Below are 24988 nucleotides of genomic sequence, written 5' to 3' on the forward strand. Positions count from 1 at the left end.
TTTTGTTTTTGTATTTTTGGTTTTTTTATTTGTGCTTTTTTTTATTTTTATTCTTTTGTCTCTTTTGCTGTGTATTACGTGTATGTTTTTTTTTTATTGTAATTTGTGTGCTGTTTTTAGATTAACATAGGCAATATTATAAAAATAAATTACTGTAATTCCTAGTTTTTCTCAGTTATTTATTAATGAACGAAATAACAAACATTACTAACTATATAAGTTCAATTTAAAAAACAATTTTCTTAATAAATAAGTGTGGAGTAAATGTTGGTAGTATAGTATTATATTATCTGTGGTTAAGGTAAAGGAAATCGTATAATTTGGTAAAAAAATTACACATATGAGTAAAAATAATAAAATCTCATCTGTCAACTGCCTGTCTTTATACAAATTGTTTTTAATCGTTTTCTGCCAACCTTAAGGCAAAACTTGTTTGTTTTCATTACTTCTTTTTCCTATTAGTTCTTTTATATCAAATAATCTTATTTGCTTTTTTTAACCTTTATAATCATCATCATTTCAGCCATTATTCGTCTACAGCTGGACATAAACCTCCCCCATAGATTGCCTTTTTTAACCTTAGATTAATAAATTTATTGTAATAAATTTCCCTAGAATAGTATAAGAGTGAAGTAAATTGTGAATTCAAAAAAGTTATTATAGAAGAAATATGAATCATAACCAAATGAATATGCATGTTCCTATGAATCCCGTCGCATCATCGTCAAATGTAGGGATGCAGATGCAAGTTCCTGGTCCCATTATGCAGCAGCCGTCTCCGCAACAAATGCCCTCAGCTATTCCTCAACAAACTTCTCAGGATAAAATGGACAATATATCTAAAGTTAAAACTTTGATGGGATCCCTTCGTGAATCCATCCCAGTAAGTATCATAAGTAATCTAGGTTGTATAATAATCAGTCTTGGACAGAAATGTATACATTATTTCTATAAAATTATCCATATTTTCTATAAAATATATGTATAAATACATATGAACATATATGTACTCTCAAAAAATAATGTTTAAGATAATTTAACTATTTACAAGAGTATAAGCTTAACTATTTCTGGAATATCTATCGATTACAAAATTACGAAATACTAATAAATTGTTAAAAATTATTCCTAAAAATAATTTGCAAGGAAACTGATGATCTTTTTTTATTTAACTCTGCAGTTTTAAGGAACTTGAAAACTGTCTTATCTATTCTGAGTTATAGCCCTAGATATTCATTATCTGGTTTCTCATAATACAGGGTATCCTAATTCGAAAATATTATTTGCATCAAACTGAATCATACAAAATAATTATAATAAATTAAATTATATTAGTAGGCATATTTTAAAGGATGGGCCAGGTTTTTAACGGATAATGATAGAATGGTACTGCACTAACAGTAAACACTGGTAGGGCACCAGTAAGGGATGTTAGGTAAAGCAAGATAGTTAGATGATATGTATAGATAGATAATAGATAGATAGGATAGAACCAAAGCAGTTTAGTTAGCCCATTGTGACAAATTAAAAAATAAATCAATCGCAATGTTATCCAGGGGGAACCATGTGAAGGTCAACCTGATAGAGTATATTGCTGACAAGCCCAATTATTAACAATCTCTTCTCCCCTCTGGTAGGGTGGGCTTTGGCTTCTTTACTATGGCTTAGTGCCCATCACAGTATCAGGAGCAAAGCTTTCGGCTATGGATGGAGACATATCTATGAGCTCATATCTGCTTTTTTAAGAGATGAGCCTTCCCCCCGATCTTAAATATGTCAATGCTTATAACAACAATTTTGTTCACCAGATTGGGGTATATTGACCAGCATAAATGGAAGCTTAACTGCCCCTAAGGGTACATTTTGTTTGATGGATGATAATGAAATGGTAACCCCGCCTGTGCTATCAGTAGATGCTGGTGGGGCACCTGTGAGGGATTATAAGTGGAGGTTAAAAGGCAGGTCACTTAGTGGTACACACTTGAAATTTAACAAGATGGTTTCCAGGGAGACCACATGCAGATCGACCTGACAAAGTATATCTTTAGCAATGAGACTGGTAGTTTGTATTACTAACAATCCCCCCCCCCCTTCCCACCAGGATACCCATTATATTTTTGGTTATGGTATAGTCACCCAGGAAACCTCAAAAAATCAGAATAAAAGAATTATGTCCCTCTACCAATCAAATATCATTCAGAGTGGTGGTACCATAAGATTTAAGGTACAAAGATGTAACAAATTTCACATTTATTGGATTAGCAAGGAAGTAAAGATATATATATTTATTCTGTCTTTTCAGATGACATTAAAATCGGCTGCCCAAATATTACATCAAAATCACAACATTGACTCAAATTCTCAGTAAGTATAGAAGGCATCCACTTCAATAAATAATGTTTATTTACATACATAAGACATTCATTTAAAGTTTTAAAAAAACTTAAAAATTCAACAAACAAGACATCATAATTTCTACAACATAGCTGTTTAACAATCTGAGCTTATAATAATAATAACTTAAAAATATTGTTGCTATAATATTTTTTCAGGAAAGGAATTGATAATCCCGTGCCGAGATTTGATAAAAATTTAGAAGATTTTTTCTCACTTTGTGATCAAATGGAATTACATCTGGTAAGTTAGAATTGACTTTTATTGAAGACATTGTTTCTATGTTGTTAGTTCTTGATGTATTAACATTATGTTATATAGATATAAAATATATTTCCTTTGTTTTCCAAAACACTACTGCTACTCTACTACTACTAATATTCTATGATGTTTATGATGATGGTTCTCACTTCCCTCCATCTATGTGGGGCTTGTTTGTCGCCTCATTATTATTCCCACATATTTGTTAGATTATTATATTAATAAAATAATAAATATGTATATTGTTCCAATCCAATTATAAAACTAAATTGTGGTGGATTACCCCGTGCTGAATTTGTTTATCTCTTCTTTTTGTATAAGAGCAACTGTTTTTATTGTTGAGATTCTCTCTGTAATTATATTTTTGATTTAATAATCAATTTAATAAAATAAATATAACACCTATAATACATACACAAATTAAATATTTGAATTGTTGTCACTCAATCAAATCTAGAACTATTTATATTTGTCAAATACAAATAATATTTAAATATTTACCTTACTGTTAATAGTTACAATAAGGCTTTGTAGTTTACTAGATTTATGTACTTTAGATTAATATATAAAGTAATTGGTATTTTCTGCAAATATTGGCACTAGTGGTTTAAATACTAAATTTTACCAATATTTAAAAGACAATCATTGCATAAGTATTGGTTAAAGTGAATAAGTACTTGAAATGTGGGTTAACTGCTTCACAGGGTGATGGGGATTATTAGTAATGGAGGCTGGACTCATTATTATCAATATACTATGTCACCTATTATCACTTAATGTAATTTCCCCAACATAAATAAACAACAACAGTAAACCTATTTACATTTTCATTAATTAAAAAAGAAGTTGTTTACAAAGTCGGTTGACAAGAACAAAAATTCCCATAACTGTCACATACCAAAATAATGAAATAATCTCTTTCTATAGCTGTCCCCTATACCGTATGGGATTTGAATATGCTGCATATAATGTGGATATTCAAGTATACACTAAATTTAATTACAAGGGTGAGAGTGAATTTAATTTAATTAATTTAATGATACAATATATATTGGTGATATGAACACATCGGAACATTATTGTATGCCTAAGTGCTATTAACTTATCAACCTGGCAACAGTCACTAATCACTATGTACATAGTTAATCACAGAAGTCTGGATGTCTCTATGCGACTTGCTATCACTAGTTGTCAACAGTATTATATTTCTAATGTCCAGTATCACTTTCAATGTGGTAGGTATACATAATACTATTGTAGGTGGTAGTATTGTGAGATATGAGATACTAGCTTTCATCCGCGACTTCGTCTATATGATTTAGATATATTGATTGACCAGTATAAAAAGTAGTCTATGTCCTTCTCTATCCCATATAGTACGTGTATACAAATTAAATATATATAGTGTATTGTATATATATATATATATATTGTATATATAGTTTTAACTAATTTACCCTTTACCTAGTTTGTAAACAGAATAAATGTAAGAGAACTGACCCTTATAAAGGCGTGTATGTACTCTCAGACGCGAAGCTTTACTCGGGTCCTGGAGAGAGCACGCCCCCCCCCCCCCTAAGTACGCCTATGAGTATCGCTAATATACAATAAAATGTATATCTAATAGTATTAGATATACATTTTTATTGCAATATATCTAGCGTGTTAATTAAAACTATGAATTTATATATAGACTTATTTCTAAAAGAGCCAGTTATTTGTTCTTTTCACCGATGGCACCTTATATTATAATGTGAGACCTTATATTTTTAGCCTTTCTAGTTTATCAGGTATTAAATATATGACTCATCCAGAAGTCATATCTTGTTTATCTTCGTCTTTAATTAATTCCAGAGCGGAATACAAAACAAGGAATGTTATCGATAACAAGGTTAAACATTATAATTACTCTCAGGTATTGCTGTTTACTGCGGCTTTGAACATGTCACGACTTAATCTCCGGAAATTTAAAAAAGTCCTTTTTAAAGAATGCCAATAAAAACAAACGTCATAAAAGGAATGTATATTTAAAATTTCTAGTTTCCTATTCCAATCGTTTAAGTCATATTTATAACATTATCGGGTAAACGGCAAAACATGTGTGTTTTATTATTACTTTATCAAAATATATGTAGGATTCCCAAAAAACGTATTTCTTTCTTAGATTTTACTATAACTGCCAATTTTCATTGCCATAGGTATAAAATGACACGACAGAAAAACACACCCATGCTTACCATTCTTTCGTCTTGGTTGATATATTATTATATATATTAATATATCATCTGTGGCAAGGCAACGCAAGATCTCATTTTAAGAAAAATTATCACGCTATTCTTTCTTTTAAAAAAATTTTGGCAAGTATAAAATTAAGCATTATATTCAATACCAAATACCTCTCCCTTAGTAGTCAACTATAGAAAATAATGTCTTTATTGAAATGGCTATATTATTGTATATACGCAATTTTGCGTTCTAAACCCGAAAAGTGTCGATCCCGAATGTGTATTATCTTGTTCATCGACGTATTCGTTTAAGGTAGAAGTCGGTTTATTACAGAGCAGAATATACTTTTTCGGGGGAAAGGGATTGTTAGTAATGGAGACTGAGAATCCCATTGTACCCATCCCAATATACCCAACCAGGTTGACCTCCTTGCGGTTCTCTTTGGAAACTATCATGGTTAATTCATAATTACTTCATCATGATAGACTAACTGGCCTGTTTTCATTCTCATCTATCACCCTTCACTAGTACTCCGCCAGCGTATCCCGTTAGCGCAGGCGGGGTTACCATACCATTTTCACCCATCAAAAAAAAAAACTTTCAGATATCTTACTTAGATATCTGAAAAAGTACATTTTGCCACGTATTCTGTTTGTACAGTTCAGCCAAATTTCTATTTCATGTCAGTTTTAAGAGTACATAATGTAATTAGCCCACAAAATAATATTTGTACAAGTTTAACTTGTTTATTCACTTGTTTATTCATTAAATACACTATTAGTTACAAGTCAAGTAAATATATATGTGTAACGAAGATTTATTACAATTTAAATAATAGAATTTAGACAATCGCATTGGCGTTTTTAAGATTATTTTTATGGGGAGGTATTAAATAAGGCATACAGCTCTTTTCAAAGCTTTTTCGTTCGCGTCGTGGGGTGGACACCGGATAATTGAGGGTGGACACGGCCCCCACCGCTTAGATACACCTATGACTTTATAATAGTTTCTTAAAATACGGCCCTGGTTCAGACCCACCCCTCCAGGATTTTGTTTATGATAATAACGAAAATAATAGGTCAGATGTGGATAGTATAGGTCACGAACGAATAATATTATTCGTTTTGTTGGTGATTATGGTAAATATTTATTAAAAAAGTTTTTATCATTATTATTCAGTTTTATTTATTACCTACTTTACACTTACACTAACGCACGCTAATTTTGTACTAGGTTCATGGACGGTGCGGACACGAAAATATTTGTCGAATAAGACCAACTGGGGGAGTTCAAATGTTAAGGTTCACTCCCCTGTTGTTTTTATACTATTGTCACCAATAATATAGCTGTAATAAGGGGTATTTTATTATATATTAATGTCATGTGGTCCCCGCATAAAGTAGGCCACCCTTTCCTTTTTCTTCAGTTGTAATCTGATTTTGAAGATAATTTTTTAATCGAAAAATAATAGGTACCTTTATGCTTTTTCATGTGGTCTACTAAAACGCATGGATATTAGAAGTAGGAAAACCAATAAAATGGATCATTTCTAGATGGTGTATCAAGATAAAACATTCAGATATATAATAGTGAAAACGGCATTTACTTTGTTGCAGTAGTTTTTGCGCAATGTCGAAACAAGCATACGGACAGACGGAAAATAAAAATTTCAAAAAATTGTTAATTTGACATCTATCGCTCTTATTTAGTCTTCTCAATAATTTTTTTTTTAATATCTCCCATGTACGAACACTTATTTACAGTTTTAATATATTAGTAAGATAATTTGATTATTAAAAAACAATACTTATTTTATTTTATTGTTTTAGCGAACAGCTATAACGTGTATTCAGCAAGCGCAATCAGCAGCTCACTACTTGCCTCTCACCGTGATACCGTCCAGACTCGACTCGGGCCCCTCCACACAAGTAAGTTCTTTTTTCAAGTGACTTTCAAAAGAAGTTTTCTCTTAACTTCTTTTTATATAGATATGTTACATGATTACGCCAAGTCTTAACCGGTTTTCACAGTTCTTATTGCAATCAATATGATTTACCCGCTTGTTAACAAGGACCCTCACTGGACACTGCAAACTAAACAAGCATAACACCCAATTTATATCCTGAGGAGAAAAAAACGTCGCTAAAAAAGCATCTTAAAATTCTTACCATTGATAGGAATTAGTAGTAAATTTTAAAAAAGGGCGTGCACAAAAGATCTTGGAAATGTCGCAGTGTCACAGGATTTTCTGCCTGAAAAAGCCCATGTTTCAATATTAATACTCCCTTGTTGGTCCCGTATAAATTTTATAATATTGATGACTGGAGTTTCGTAGCAAATTCAACTATTAACGTGAGATGTTAAATATAAAATATTAATCACAAACCATCTATCGTTCATTGCTGAATATCCTTATATATGCCACAAAGAACGATTCATTTCGGCGGAGCGTCACCACATACTCCTGCCTGAACGGACTCACCTTTCTTCTGCATCATTTTCATTGCCACTTCAAATTGCATAATTTAATTTAAACTAATATTATAAGAAAGAAAAAATTGTCTTTATTTTTTATATACAAATATATTTTTTACATATATACAAATCTGTCACGCCTGTCTCCCATTAGGGTAGGCAGAGACAATGGAACGCTAAGTGCTTTGATTGAAACAAGTCTCTTTCGCCTCCTCCACAGTCATCATTCTACTCTACACGCTCGCCGGTTACGGGTATTTTTAATTTGGTATTTCTTCAGCACGTCGCTTATTTAGTCGACATATGAATATCCGTCTAGGGCGGCCCCTACTAACATCTCCGTTTTTATTTATTTTCTTAATAAAGTCAAAAATACTTAATCAATTTTAATAATTCTTTCACATATAGAAAGTAACACAACAAGTAATATGGGTTGTATTTTATTAAAAAATCAATATGTTCTACTTATCTACCCGTGCGAAATCTCTGCGTTTATTACATTACAGTACATTGTAGCTATTTATAATAATGTCAAGTTTTTGACCCGAATTGACAAGGAAAAACTTCAACAAGTCACGTCCCATTATCACTTTATTTAATTTGTTGCTATCCATTTCTTATAATATATAACTATAGTTGTTTCCCGTTGCTTCGCTTGCGCAAAATATATTTCGCGCTATTGATATATTGCGCGATATCTTCCGTTCCCGTTGAAATTTTAAGGATTCTATGCATAAGGAATCCTGCTCAAAATGTCAAGATAATAATCCTATTATACATACATAAGTTGCTAGTTTGGTACTTACTTGGTTTTAAAAGTATCCTACGAGTTATATCCTAACTTATGTAAAATCGCGAGAAACGTCAACAGTAAAAAAAAATCTAAACCGATTTTGTTAATGCTTTTTGCCATTGATAACGTTTCCCATCCTGGCATTGAATCATCCCATCCCATCACTCCTTCCTTTCCCGCGGGGGTCGTAAGAGGCGACTAAGAGAACTTAATGGCCGAGGGATGGACAACAGCGTTCCTCTTAAAACATTACCAAAGCTTAAATGCGGTTGCCAACCCGCCTGCCAAGCGTGGCAATTACTGACAAAACCTCCCAACACCTATGTTCAGTGGTGGATAGTTAACGGCTGATATGATGATGAAAATGACTCTAGTGTTGTTTTAATATTAATTTTGACACTTCAGTCTCGGAGGATTTGTCATAATATTAGATATAGTATAATCAGTAACCTGTGACACGCGCCATTATAATCTTCATTAGGTAGATATGCTCCTCTCTCCTACAATGTATCGAACATGTTAATAATAATTTATTCATTGTTTTCAATAAATATGAATCCGGGTTCAATTATTGGTGGGGCAAATTTAGGAAACGAACTTTGACTATTTACTTTGTATCCATATGCGTTTCCTTCTGTCAATAGTTAAAAAAAAAAGTTTTTTGACAGCTGCTGATATAATGTGACAAAACACGAAACTTTCTTTTCTGAATTAACTGTTTTTGCTGTTTTGACTTACACCCCATTTTTTTTTTCGTTGGCTTATTTTACATAAGTTATTCTTATATTTTATATGGCAATATCTTTAATAAATTGTTTATTTTTTTCTAGGAAACTACCCTGAGTTACCCACAATATCTGAACACCGTGAGACTCCAAATATCCTACGCTAAAGACATACATGACATACTAGTCGCTGCTGCACAGAATATATCACCGACAGAGTGAACGTTTAATTTATAATTGATTTATTATAATTGTATTGATAAGCACGCTTAAATTTAAGTAAGTTTTTATTTAAATAAAAACAATTTAAATAAGTAAATAAACTAACGCTTTTTATTATTTTCGAATTAGATAACGATATTCTATGACGTGTTGGCCTTGAGTAAGTCATGCTCACTAAAATGTGGGCCGGATTATTGAGTTCCCTGAAATATGGTTGAGCGCAATGATGGCTGGCTCATTCGTCATACTCGTGAACGGGGGTTGTCTGTAAGAATTGGTCTGTTCTGGTTACTGCAATTAATTTATTTTAATACTACTTAGTAGTTTGTATTTAGACAAATTCATTATTTATATAATTAAATTTATTGAAAAAGTAACAGCTGAGTTTATTGCCCATTCTTCTTTGCTGAAATTGTGTTTCGAATGAGCGGTAATGAAAAAAATTACCATTCAAAAATGCTTAAATCTAAGTTTACTGAAAAATAATCTTTCTTTTTTATATATCCAACCAAAGCGCCGGTGTTATCTGTAAAACTTTTAATAACAATTGAGAAAAATTCAGTATTTCTGATTGATTATTTAAAAATGTTGTGATAACGAACTAATATGTTAATCATAGAATAAATTCACAGATACCACTAAATTTTTTATGCTATCAAAAATAAAATTTTGTTGAAGTTAAAAGTTTTGTTTCATAATTAACATTTTAATTCGCAAGAGATAATTTTTGCATAGCCATGCAGAAATATAGAAAAATAATAAAAAAAATATTTTTCAAAATTAAGAAATCATTACAACTGCTATGACGTTGCCATACTTTGGTGGGCTTCCGACTTGTAGTGACTGAAAATATTTTTTTTTATATTTCCATCGGTCCTTGCTCAGTAGGCAGGGAAAACTGATTAAATGCAGTAATTACAGGAAGCTTGTATTTCTTTTTCTAGCTGTAATATTTTAATTTCTAACTTATAAAAACTATTTAAAATGTAGTTAAAAAAATAGACGTATGGAAAAAATATACGTCTATTTTTTTTTATCTTACATGATTCCTCAGTATTTCCGGGCCGATTCTAATTTCTTTTGCAATCGACTAGATTAATGCTCATGTCGATCCCATTATAATTATATCCAATTAAAATAAATTAGAAGTAGCAATTTTTTTTTAAGAAATAAAATCTACTAGTCCCTAAGAGATAACATTTTGTATAGGAATTTACTGCAATTCGATGTAAGAATTGAATAAATAAAACAAATACTTAAATTTAATATATTTTAATTACATTGTTACAGCAGACTGAAATGCATAATTTATATTGGAAAAAAAATACACCACTTCTTCGTTTCACTGAGATCATGTAAACTATGTATGATAAAGTTGTTGCACAATTTTTTTTAAATATTATGTTAAAATCTAAGATTGAAACATTACTAGGTTTACTATCAACTCTTATTTAGAACTTTCACTTACCTACCGATCTAAAATCGCATTTTCATCTTAGTTTATTTATGTAAAGGATTTATGTAGTTTAATTCTTTTAAGAACAAGTGAATTATCATAAAACAACAACAAAAAAATGTTTCTCGTACTTAGGTTTACATAGTATAAAACAAAGGCACTGCCCGCCAACTGCATTCATAATCTTTTAAATTATGCAACGGATTTTCATCAATATATAAAGTGATATAAGAGGAAGGTTTATTTAAGGTATAATTTAATATTGTTTTGTATTAATTTGTTGAAATATGACGATAATTGTTTAAGATATCGAAAAAAATGAAGTCGGTTGTAGGCTTTCATCGAAAACGCTTCCTAATCTGCAAAAATTGATAAACAAGCTGATGTAAAAAAATATAATAACAGATGAACGAGCCTGGAAGTATAGGAGGCTCAAACTTCTTTATCATCTTCCGATTCGTGTTTCTTTGGAAAAAAATGTTGTTTCGCTTAAAAGGATTGCAATGATTTTCATTTCTTCCTGGGAAAAGAGTAACAGTATTATATAAAAAATAACAAAAGCGCAAATAAAAGTTGATAGTAATCCTGTTTTTCCTTAATAGATATAATTAATAGAAAAACTGAATTAGCACATCAAATATTAACATACGAAGTTATCTTACTAGAGATGATACGCAGGCTGTAACTAATATTATATAGTATTATAGATAGTGTGAAACTTAACATTTTTCTGTAGTTGCAATACCTAAAAATTCTTCACAAAAACATGATGGATGTTTAATTTGTTTTGAATATGCCGTTCAAATTGATTTAATTGTGGATTGCTTAATAAAAAAATGTAAGTATATATGTTCATATTAATATTTACACTTCCTATAAAGTAAATCCAATTTGATAAAGTAATAATGTAATTACTTACAATAATATACACAAATATACTTATTTCACTTTAACAATAGCTAATTATTTATATATCTATCAGAAAAGATCTCGCTGTAATTACATTAAAAATAGATCGCTTTTATTAGCATATGTGTAAAATAAATTTACGTAACATTAAATTACAATTACAAATTATTAAATTACAATTTATTTATTATTAGAAACATATTGAAAGTCAATATAAAATTAGTTTTTAAAAAAATCAATTGAAACTATTATATTCTAGATTATATTTTATATTTATTACTATGACTATTATTCAAAGATATTTTATGAGAAAAATAGCAGAATACAGTCTGTGAATCAATCTTGATCAACAAGTTTTGTCAAACCCTTTGACTAGCATATCTGGGAATATAGTTGTGAATCTTTTATATGTATTTGTTTATAATATATTTAATTTTAAAGGACCGTATGGTATACATGCGTATTTGTACTGTGTATATATCATTGTAAATAATTGTACATAGTTACACCAATATTTTATATATCTTGATCAATTAATTTAATTTTTACTTATTTAGCAGGATCAGTAAGGGTTGGTCCTGTTAAATAAATAAAAGATGTTAATGCGCTTTTAATGCCTTATAATTCAAATCTTATTGTAACTATCATAAAATTGAAAAATCAAATAACTATCAGTCTTTAAAAAAGAAAATAATTTCAGGAACATGAGATATCACACCAATCCAGCTTGAATATGTACCTGGAACAAATACAATAAGTTTACTTTTTTCGTAAGAAATAATATTAATACTGAGAGATATATTGCTCGTTTTTACGTTAGGAAAACCAACTTAAATAAAAATATAAACTACTAAATTGATCTCTCTCGTAAATTTCTTTTTTTTAAGCTGGTCTTTTAGAATATAGGTACTATTTATCTACATAAATAGTTGCAAAAGTTATAAACAATGCTAACTTTACACAGAGTTCTTTATTTTAATTTAAATAAAAACGGGACAGCTAGTACCTATATAAATTATTTCGTACAGGGAATCTATACCTGATATCCATCCGCTAGGTATATTGATACTTATTTTTATATCTTTGATACTAAGCCTTTGTTTTTTTTTTATTTTCGAATCTATTTCGAATGAACTTTAGGTTCATTTCAAAAATAGTAATAGTCTCATAACAACAAGCCTTGGGGGGCTATAGATAGCACTAAAAGGAACATAACTCTTTAGTTATCAGGGAGGAATGAAGTCCTCGTTCATACATAACGCATGTTTGTGCTGCGTCGACCCCTGATAAACTTAATATGACATAAATAACGTCGCGAGAGTGGACTGGTGTGGAATATTACAGGTCTCTGTATCGATTCATATTTATATAGCATATAAATAACTAAGTTTTTCTCATACATTCTTTAGAAAAAAATACAATTTATTATTATCAGATCAGCCATTAATTGTTCGTCGCTGAACATAAGCCTTCCCCATATGGGGAGTTTTACCAGTTGTTGCTACGCTTGAGGGGTTAGCAACCGCGGTTAGTTTTGTGACATTTTTAGAGGAACGCTGCTACCTATCCCTTGCTCATTAAGTTTCCTTAGTCGCTTCTTAAGACACTCATGGGAAAGCAAGGTGTGGTCCATTCTATGCTGGGACTACACGGCGTTATGCAAATACTTATCTAGGATGTCTACGTACTCGTATCTAACTATGGACCTAAATCAACTTAAAGTTGATTTATAATTGTGTTAGAATGGCGATGGATCTGTGTACACTTTAATATTATGCGAGATACCTACTTATCGATCTGTTAAAAGCAGGGCCAGATCGATAGACACAAAATTGAGGGCGGCTGATCGTTAAAAGGAGCGGTAAATGTATTTTCATCTGGAGCGCTAAAATTTTTAGATTGGTCACTGATAAAATTGTCATAGACCTTTTTCCTAATAGTATTGAATGTATTTTATATTGTATCTACGTCGAAAATTAGAATGCAATGTATAACCATTTCTCATTTTCAAGATGTAATACTTATAATACCTGTGCCGTAAAATCACAACAGATCAATATCTATTGTGATTTTTTCTAGTAGTGGGCTCTTTATTCATCATCATCTTCCTACCATTATTCCAATTATTATTTGGGGTTGGCGTAATATGGTTTTATCCATATTACTAAAAGATTTGACTTATAGTTTTACGACCGGCCGCCTGCCTGACGTCAACCCTCTTTGGGAGTAGTGTAGAATAGAGTAGTTTGGTAGTGGGCTCTTTATTATATCTTAGAAATGGAGAGTGGTGATACATTGTATTCTAATTTTCGACAGTGTTTTGGCTTAGTATAGGCTTTAAACATTGGCTAAATTTCTGCCTATACCAAGTAGTGCGGTAACAGTGTGTGGCCAGTAGTGGGATATTAATGTGTTGCTATGGTTACAACATTATTAGTTTATGAAAATAGGTAAGTATTGTATTACGTGTCAGTTACCCTGTATCTGTAAGCGGAGGGCACAGACATTGAAACTCTATATAGGTAGCAACGTAATAACATTTTTACAAAAGATAATTTAAAACACTTTTATTGGAAAACAGGAGGACTGGCGATAAACGGGCTCTGGTCATTTTATAAAGACTGGTCTAATTATAGGTAGATACCTAAATATGTTTTACATTTTGTAATCAATATGTCTGTTACTATATACTAATAATAAACATTTCGTTTTTATATACCTATTGAGTACTATTTAATTTAGTAAAGCTCTTATCATTTTATACTTATTTTATATTTAATAACCTCTCAATAATTCGTTAGGTACCTATTATTAAAAGGATAATTTTTAAATAGGTAAATCCGCCTGGCTCACGTGGATGTGGATAAAAGCAGATCAGTTAACCCATCAATAATTCATCATCATCATGGTTTCCAGAGGTATTATATGGAAGTTTTCATTACCAACAATCCCTCCCCTTATTCATTAAGTATATAAGGTATAAGTGAAAATACTATTGTTTCCACTCATTCGTTTTTAAAAAAATCGTGTCTTGTTTACAAAGGCGAGAATATCTTTTTTTAATAGAACGACTATCCCGCCGGTGTTATTGATTTACCTTGGCGAAATGCCAGTGAGGAGTGATAGGTATGAGAGAATGCAGTCAGGTCAGGCAACTTATCGTAAAGAATTCGCAAAAGCGCAAAAGGGGTTACTCTTTCATTAAGAATCACATAAATGGGAAAAGACAAGAACCTAGTAGTAATATAGGATGACAGTAATACATATACAAGTGCCTGTCACGTTCCTAATAAATATGTCTTGAAATTCAATACAGTTTCAATACAAAAATAATAAAATCACATTATTCATTATTAATTGCAATGGATTTAATATTTATATATATTTTAATTATTTAACATAATAAACTGTTGTGCGATAAATAAAAAAATATGAGCATAAAATGTACCATGCAATATGTAGTGCAGTGATAAAAGTAGCAAACAACAAGCAATGAACATAAATCATAAGACCCATTCATTGACATTACTGGCCGATAGTAAAGAAATTAATTACAAGTTAATCAAATTATCTAGAAGTATCTCAACATGAGACTCTTTAATACTAATTTATGAGCTTCGACAATGTTGTATTTAGAAATCAATAAATTTAGATATAAGAATAAACGTTCAATAGCAACTTAATTTGAAAACAACAGACACGCGTTACTGGATAACTCAACAATCGAACATTCCTTATAAATTTACATAAATTTATGAACGTAAGTAATAATATTAATTAGGTCGCTATAAGTTTATTATTTGAAGTTAGTCATGAAAGACATTTATGTATGTAGAAAACAGTCATATTACCTGAGGTATTTATATCACACTGTAAATAGTCGCAATTTTGTTACTACGGTAACAATAAAGTTTCAACGAATTACACCAACTCAGTAGTAAATAGGTAGTGACACTTTTTTTTTTGATGGGTGAAAATGGTATGGTAACCCCGCTTGCGCTAACGGGATACGCTGGCGGAGCACCAGTGAAGGGTGATAGATGAGAATGAAAACAGGCCAGTTAGCCCATCATGATGAATTCATCCAGAATTAACCATGATAGTTTCCAGGGAGAACCGTAAGGAGGTCGACCTGGTTGGGTTTTTTTACAACACAGGGGGCAAACGAGCATGCGACTCACCTGATGGTAAGTGACTACCGCCGCCCATGATCACCCACAACACCAGCGGCATTGCAGGTATAGTGCTAGCAATGGGATTCTCAGTCTCCATTACTAACAATCCCTTTCCCACCCAAGGTAGTGATATAACATATAGCCCTTATTCTTATGACTTCACATTATACTGATTAGATACCTGCACTGCTATTTTTAAGTGATGGATTATTTTTCATAGGAGTAGGTTTTATAATTATCTTAATTTTGCATTGTAGTTATACCATATACTTAGTTATGTTCATTCTAAACCAATGTAGATATTTTTTTAATAATCAATAGAGATATTTGTTATGTGACGATTAAATTTTGTCGTTCTTCTTTTCGCAGAAGGAAGCTGGTAATTGCGAAGCAAAACAAAACATGATTTCGCGTGTAGGTATATTAAAAAATAGATACTTTCAATGTAATCTAAGAGTCTAATATATCTACAAAATAGGTATGGTTTATTGTATGGTACTTATTTCAGATAATAACGTATCTAACGTAAATACGTTACCAAATGTAGGTACCTCAAAACTTTCAAGTATCTAATAGTTGATAAATAATTAGTTAGCTCTGCAAAAAACTTGGTACGTAGATAGTATTTACTTAGGTATAGATAGAGTATATAAATACTATAATTACACAGGTACTTACAGTATTCATCCGAAGACTTGCTGAGTTGCGTAAGTGATGTGCAAGTAACCGTCGTGTCCACGGAACTGGCTGTACGCCTGCGCCATCGTCATGCTGTGACTTGCTAGCACTTTGTTGTTTACCAGCAAATACAATGCCTGTTGAAAATATATATAATTTATCATCATTTACTTAGTTTTACTCATAATGAGAAGAAGAGACTTTGGTATTATTATTTTTATTTTATACTGTATAAAAAACAGAAGGAGGTATATAGGGTCCTTCTAATAAGATTTTATAAATGTCTATGCACCTGTATATAATTTTGCCTAACTATAATGCAAATTTATAGGTTTAATAATACATTCTTAGAATTTACCTGTGTTTCTCTCAATTTCATTTTCGTTCTAATTACGTACAAAAACTGAGACATGGTAAGTTCTTCGGGTACGAGGAATTTACTTCTTCCCAGCGACGGAACCTCTCGTTCACGTACATATTTATGCACGTATAACTAAAAATAAAATTTAATTATTAAACATTTTGTTCCATATAAAAGCGATATCTGTCTTGACAAAAACGGGACGTGATTTGAGGACAATACGAAATAAATCCTATTGATTGCAAAACAAAATACTCGTATCAAAATTTAGAATAATATGAAATTGGCAAAAATAGATATTTTTTTATACACAAGTCAATGGCTCGTCTTTTTTAAGACACTTAAAATGATAAACTGATGGCCCACCTGATGGAAAGTAGTAACCGTCGCCTATACACATGAAATGCATCTTAAACATTCCGAATGCACTGTTATGCTCATGTATCATGCGTTGTCATTCCTAAGGACTACGATGTTATGATCGGTTGATGGAAAGTTCTTTTTTTAAAACACTGGCAGGGCACCAGTGAAAGATGATAGGTGAGGAAGTAAGTAAATAGCCCATCGTAACGAATTTCTTAAAATTAATGGAGCCATTAGACCCTATTACTAACACATTACTAAGAATACCCCTCCCCCCACCCCTCCTTCCCCGTAACTATCACCGGTAGACTTGGACAGTTCAGAATATACTATGGTATCTATAATACTAATCATATGTTGCCATTCCTAAGTATCAAAATCTTAAGCCTCCGTACTCTATAATTTCACTGTCATATCTCATCCTTTAGATGTAAACCTCTTTTGTAGTTATTCGACCTAGATGCTTTCGAAAAACCAGAAATTGAAACTTACGGGCACTTTGTCTGGAAATCTATCTCTCATTGCTTGAACATCTGCTTTAGTCTCTTTCATATCTGTAACAAGACATATAATGTATGTATCTACTATTACATATGCCAAAAAATATTACACATAGACTAGGACAAGATTGACAGTATAATTTTAATCTTGATTATAAATGAGTGTGTCACTTGACAGATTACGGATTCGAAACTTAAGTATATATTTTACCTACATATTTAAATACCTATCGATTATTTTAAAATTTTACACTCAAAATATTGTCCTGGAATCTGATATTTTTATACAATGCGTTAGTTTCACAAAACCTCGAATCATATAATATATAATCAAAAGTGGCTAATAGTTATGTAATTCTTGAACATTAGGTTTGTTCCGAGGTCATTTCCAACTAACCTTGAATAATGCATTTTGTATTTAATAATTACAACTATTTAAAGACGAACTTAATTTATGACAACATGTACCTATTGTTTTTTAAATTAATAAAATTATACCATCACGCTGTGTAGTTATGTAGGTACCTAATTTACATAATGCATCGGTACATAGACGTACACTTAAACGAATTATTTCATTTTAAATAAATCTTAGGTAATAAATACGTATGTAGATATATACAAATTTTAAAACTTAGTAAATAACATTTACTTAACTTACCCACTGAGGTTTCATCTGCCATTGTAGTGTATATTAGATATACAATTAAAAAATTTAGCTTATATATAACTTTACAAGCACCTTGAAATTTTAATGCAGTTCGCGAATAGTTGCAATATAGATTATCACTACCTACCTTCATCCATATAAAGGAAGGTAGTAGTGTAATTTAAAAATCTGTCAAGAGTTTTTACAATTATTTGTCACTACCGCCTGTTGTATAAATACTTTTTTTATTATGTTTCAATACACGCAGAGAGCATCGAATCTTTAACCAGCTTAAAAAAGAAAGAGGTTCTCACTTCGTTTGTATTTTTTTATGTTCGTTACCTCATAACTCCGTTAGTTCTTAACAGATTTGGAAAATATATACAGATATACTTACAGAATGCTCCCAGAGAAATTAACAAATTTTGATTAAAATAGAAATTTTAATCAAAAATAGTTCAATAGTTAAGTTTTTAGATCAAAATAATTAATTTTGTTACAATTGAAGTCGGTTTTTTATGTGGGACACAATATTTAATTGTGCGAAAATTAATTACTAAGGCTGGAACATCTTTCTCTTATCTTTCAAACTATGTGGTTGGACCATTATAATTTATAAATTATAGATAGCTAATTCTGTTCCTAATCAACTCATACACTGTTATTTGTAACACATCAAAATCGAGAATTCCAAAAGTTACTTATCTACATTTAAAGCTAATTTTATTATTTATTAGTTTGAATATCTAATTTATTCCCTACGTCTTGATATAACACAAATAAATTTTTAAAAAGGTACTTACCATCTTTATAACCGAAAACCTCTTGTGAAGCATACGTCATGTAAAGAAAGCCATCTTCGTTACCATAATCCTCATATGCTTGTGCCATTGTTAAACTCATACTTAGCATGGATTTGTTATTGATTATCAGATATATAGCCTGTCAATTAAAAAAATATACATATATTAAAAGTTGTTATTTTTTTGTACAGGTTTATATTTTTATATAGTATTGAACATAATAAAAATATTAAGTCTATGTTGCGATATATTCTAAAATCTAAAACTTATCCGAATTCGCATATCTGCTGTCAATCCTTTTTTCTATGTATTGTTAACTTTAGGTATTAGTCTGTAGTTATTATATCTATATTAATATACATATAAATTTTTGGGGCAAAACTACTTACTTGATTTGGCTTAATTTTTATTCTATTCCGAATTATAACTAGGAATTGCGACATAGTGATGTCTTCAGGAACTAAGAATTTTGTTTTATTTAGTATTGGCAAATTTCTTTCCTTATGATACCTTTCTACTATAAGCTGTGAAAAAAATAAATATATAAATATAGGTACATTGTCAACATCTATTTAAATATATTAGAATTTCGATAAAAACTAAATTGATACACAATAAAAACTGTCTAAGGAAGAAGGTAATAATTTATAACTAACTTAATAATCTACGGGTAAATGTTAAAGCCTCTTAACAATAACAGATTACTGTTCATAAATGATAATGTGGCGCTTTCGTATGAGTGCAAATTTTAAGTATATAAAATTTTCTTAAGGGAGTCTAAAATATATGTTTACTTACAGGAATTTTTGACGGAAATTTACTTTTGATAGCCATTACTTCTTCTTTTCTGCTAACTGAAAAAAATAAAAATTATTAAGGACACTTTATACTATATATATAGTATTATAATATTATCTATGTTGATACATACTGGTTTTCAAATATTATTTACATGAAATTTAGATTGCCAAATAAGCTTTTTTTTTATACAACTTAGAATGGCAAACAAGCTGACGGCCCACCTGATGGAAAGTGGAAACCGGCGCCTATAGACATGAGCGGTACCATGGAGATAACAGAGTATACTATTTCGCCCATGATACCCCCCATGCGTTGCCATTCCTGAGGACTCAAATGTTATTCCTCTGTACCCAGTAAATTCATGCCATATGCAAACACAACTTCACGCGGTGCCCCTGGAAAACGTTATAGTTAATTCTTGTGAAATTCATCGCTATGGCTACCTGACATACTTTTATCCTTAACTATCATCTCTCACTGGTGCCTCGCCAATGTATACCGACAGTGTGGTTACTATTCCATTATTACCCATTAAAAATGGACATGAAGAAAACCAAGAACATCTCAAAATAATTTGTGATATAATATATATACCCCTTTCTACCCCTTCATATAATGGCATTGCTGAGGACTACGGTTCTTAAATTATTTAATATTAGATTATTATTATTATTTAATATTTATTTAATACAGGCTTAGTATAAGTATCTACGTATAGTTTACTCAACTTATTTCTTATTTTGTACATATCTCGTAGGAAATTTTTTTAATTAGAATTTGACTTAATGTATTTGCTAGAATAAGGTTATTTTTTTATAAGTTCCATCATAAGAAAATTAAAAATTCAAAAGAAAGTCGAATTTTATTCTGCCACAATGTAGGCGTATATTAAAACTTATTAATAATAATAAATAATAATACTTTTAAAACACAAAAAAAATTCTCCATATGCAGTTGCACTTTATTTATCTTAATTTCTTATTTGGTAAATTATTAAGTAAAAAATTGAAATTATAGTGATATTATAATAACACGACATCAAGACTGCACTATTACAGATTTCGTAGCTTCGTGGCCGTAGCAAAACCGTAGCATCTTTTAAATCAATACATTTTTTAACAAAGTTCCTAACTGGTATTTCAATGAATAGATCGTTATACAACTATGCACTGTAATTAATCTAATCTATATATCTATGCCAATTTACTATTTTTTTTTTTGTCAATAATAAAGTAAAAATAACGACTTATAAACGAAATAGCTGGTAGGTACGCTAGGCTTTGAATATCAGTAAAAGAAATTAAAATAATAAATTAATACAAATACCATATATAAAATATCTAGTTATCATTATATATTAATTGTTAACTATTAACTATAAATTTATTTATTATTATTTATTTTTTAACTAAAAAAAGAAACAAGATAATGTTATTATTATATAGCATACTAAGCATACTAAACGGAAATAAAAAATATAAATAAATATCGCTTCTAAAATTCTATGTTTTGAAGGTTGCAAAATCTTATGGCTATTGATTGATACATTGTAGATATACAAATGATAGACTATAAACATTTTTTCTTCATTGTAATATGTAAAATACATATTACAATCCACTAAGATAACTTTATCAATCCAGGAGGACGTCCATGTATTTACGCGAAATCTTCGTTAAATTTGCATCTATTTGCATTACGAATAAGTACTTTATTTGAATTCACCAGTATAAACTCTCTTGTTGAATCTATACTGATTAATTTTAATATAATTTAAGATGTTTTTTCATGTGTTCTTATATTATCGTTTCACAGACTCATGTTTTGAATTGTTTTATTTTACAAACCCTTCTTACAGATCTGCGGGTCTACTATGAAATGAAATTCCGAAATTTCGGACTCAATTTTGTGTTTTTTTTTTTTTTATACCAAAATCGGACCAATAAATGAAGTTTAACATTTCGTTCGTCATAGATCCTATCATAAAAGTCCAAAGGAATAATATTTTAACATTTTTAATATTTCCAAACGTCATGTATTATGTAATTTTAACATCAAATTTCTGTTTCGTTTATCTCCGAAATTTCGGAAAAATTTCATGGTAGGCCCTCTGTTCTGCAAATACATACGTATTGTGTATCAATGCAAATAGATGCTGAACTAAAAGTCACGTATGCACAACAAATATAATCTGTATTCATTAATTGGGTAATTTTGATGTAGACTGATAATAATGATGCACAAATAAGTAGGTATATAGATACAATTCTAGAGTTCGTTGATCTTTATAAGTCATTTGGCGTAGGCCAGGAATGTGTATTATCAAAGCAATAGGTGCCTATTTATTAATAATATGAAAATACTAATTATCCAGTGTCGGTTCAAACTAACAAAGTACCTATCTAACATTTTAATTAGTATACGTTACAATGTATAATATTGTGGTATCACTTTATAGTTTTGTTGGTAATTTTATAGATAATTTTCATCCTTACTAATATGTGAAATAAATATGTTTGTGAATTGGTGTCTTAACGCCGGAAATAATAAGCTATTTTGACCAGATCAATCGATATATCCAGGTGACAAGGACGACGTCACAGGTAAAAAGTAAATACTAAAAATAGATGAAACTACTAAACTGATATTTGAATTTGGTCGTTTATATCCGATTTTAAATAATTTAAGATTTTATATAATTAAAACCTTGTCAAAATAATAGTCAGTATAAGAAGTCAATAAACACAAACGTCTATGGTGGCTCACATAGGTATCAGTACCTAGTATCATATTGTAAGGAAAATAAGTAAAAAGTGTAAATAGGTAATTAAATGTATATACAATTTATCATAGATTATTCTAAATTTAACAAATATGGATATGACTAAGAGAAAGAATATGTTTTATTTTATTAGCTCCACACATATTACTGGATAATAAAATATTATGTCCCACAAAAAAAACTTGATTAGTGGTAAAATTAGTTATTTTGATTTAAAAACTGAACAACTGAACCGATTTTGATAAAATTTGTATGGGGCCAGTCTATCCGTATCATCATCATCATATTTCTACCCTTATCCTAATTATTATTTGAGGTCGGCTTAAATGTTTTTATACATATTACTAAAGGATTTGGCTTATAGTTTTACGACCGGCCGCCTACCTAACGTCAACCCTCTTTGGGATGTCTATCAGTATATCCTTTCAAATAAAAAAGATAATTTAAATCGATTTAGAAGTAACAAAGTTATAAGGTAACAAACATAAAAAAATACAACTGAACTGAGTCTCCTTTTTTTTTAAAGTCGATTGAAAATAATATCACATAGGTGTCTCTTATTTACTAAAAACAATAAATAACATTGAAAAAAAAATATAAAAACTATTTACCGAAAGGTTTCTTGGTTTTGATGCACTGTTTCACGTTGTGATTCACATCGTGTTTAATTAAAGTCGTTACAAAATTTAATTCCATTTTTATTGAATTAATACTATTATTAAAAAAAATATATATAAATTCACTCGTCGGAAGTAATATTAGTTCGCGTTAAACCAAGCACTCACTCCGCTGTGCAATGATAGACTACGGCAGAGCAAACAAAATTATGTACTTTTATCAAATTGTATGAGGTCCCGGTATAATAGTTAGTAAACAACAGTTGCATTTATTAATACATTTCATAATTTGTACCATTTCATACCATGTGATAATTTAGGATCACAGAATATTTACTAAGTAATTAAGTAGTAAATATTAAATGATTTACAAATTGAAATAGTTGCGGTAGGTCGGTTGGCCACTTTGACAGCTTTTTGAGGAGTAAAACCGTTGTAGGTAGGTCAGGTTTTCAAACATGATGGAACATTATTGTAAACCGTTATGTACAAGTAGAGGTCATATGTAACAAATGAATTTGTAATACAATTTGCTTCTTAATAATGAGTAACGATTAGACCCGACTTCGATTTTTATTAATATAAAATGCAGCTAATGTTAGGTACTCACTGATAATATAGCGTTCTATAGGAAAAGCAATTATAAAATTGGTCCTTTTTTATTTTTTATTTATCTATTACAAATAAAAAATATATATTATAAATTATAGTTTTAATAAACATCGTTAATCATATGTTACCTTTTTTTTTGTAGATAATTATATAAACAAATGCCGATATTCAAGCGAGAAAATTCGTCCTCGTAGAGTACTTCTTTACAAGATGCTAATGATTTTGAATAAGTGAGGGTATTGTTAGTGACGTCACAGTATAAGTAATAAATACTAAAGTAGTAACGCAGACTAGTAACCCCAATGGTAGCAATACATACATCCTGTAAGGTTGACCTCCTGAGGGAGTGGAAAAACATCGAGGTTTTTTTTTGGTGGATTCATTAAGATGGCCTAGCTGATCTAACTATATTCTCATCTATTAATTCTACCATCATTCACTGATACCGCGCCAGAATTTACCAATAGCATAGGCGAAGTTAGTACCTTTTTTTCATAGAATAAATATTTCATCAATCATCAAACAATCAAAGTCATCTGTATAGAGACGAGTTGTGTCCACGATTTCGACCACTTTGTGATTTCGATTACATTCTAAAAAAACCGGCCGATTGCAAGTTGAAATCACACGCCTAGGGTTTCGTACATAATATATTCCGTATATAAATATAAGATAAAAATGTTAATTATTGCATTTCTCATACGAAATATACACCTAACAGTTATTATTATTAATACTACAATTAGTAATTTCTAATTTTGGGCAATAATTGTAGTAAAAATTGGACTACATAACTAAGTTAGTTTTTAGAAGTATTTGATATTTTTTTTAAATCCTGTATTACTTAGAGACATCGTTTTATTTTTCCTGCAATATTCATATAATATTCAGCGTTAAAAGCTGTAATTATTTCAGATATTTCGCTTTACAAACATTAAAGATAAATGAGGTAATGGATGGTATGTTTCTCATATTTTTGGTCGTAGCTAATTAAATAAAAATCTGTTTTAGAGTACACAAATAAATACATCCCTATTATATGATATCCCACTTAAACTGGTAGGTAGGAACAATTTTAAAATTTCGAATACCTCTTTTTTTAATTTTTCATTGCGATACGTGTGGGCCAACAATATATAAAACTATTCCATATTTCAAATCGATAGTAAATAAAATATAGTGCCGT

The 24988-nt window shown here is 30.2% G+C and overlaps 2 protein-coding genes across 2 annotated transcripts; one reads left to right on the forward strand and one right to left on the reverse strand.

Moving 5' to 3' along the window:
- The first annotated feature begins 297 nt into the window (after positions 1–297).
- On the forward strand, positions 298–9201 carry LOC113520368 (mediator of RNA polymerase II transcription subunit 29). Its single transcript, XM_026905689.3, has 5 exons — positions 298–883; positions 2303–2364; positions 2553–2637; positions 6711–6809; positions 8980–9201. The coding sequence occupies exons 1-5, from the start codon at positions 671–673 to the stop codon at positions 9094–9096; spliced, it is 576 nt and encodes a 191-aa protein (XP_026761490.1). The 5' UTR covers positions 298–670; the 3' UTR covers positions 9097–9201.
- Positions 9202–10352: 1151 nt separating this feature from the next.
- Positions 10353–23393, reverse strand: LOC113520366 (protein lgg-2-like). Its single transcript, XM_026905685.3, has 8 exons — positions 23185–23393; positions 19789–19844; positions 19380–19514; positions 18991–19129; positions 17531–17592; positions 16673–16807; positions 16315–16451; positions 10353–12200 (listed from the first exon to the last, which is right to left on the reverse strand). The coding sequence occupies exons 1-7, from the start codon at positions 23267–23269 to the stop codon at positions 16320–16322; spliced, it is 744 nt and encodes a 247-aa protein (XP_026761486.2). The 5' UTR covers positions 23270–23393; the 3' UTR covers positions 10353–12200; positions 16315–16319.
- Positions 23394–24988: the final 1595 nt, after the last annotated feature.

The sequence above is a fragment of the Galleria mellonella genome, unplaced genomic scaffold, assembly GCF_026898425.1.
Source record: "Galleria mellonella isolate WM207_F2 unplaced genomic scaffold, CSIRO_AGI_GalMel_v1 utg40, whole genome shotgun sequence".
Taxonomy (NCBI): domain Eukaryota; kingdom Metazoa; phylum Arthropoda; class Insecta; order Lepidoptera; family Pyralidae; genus Galleria; species Galleria mellonella.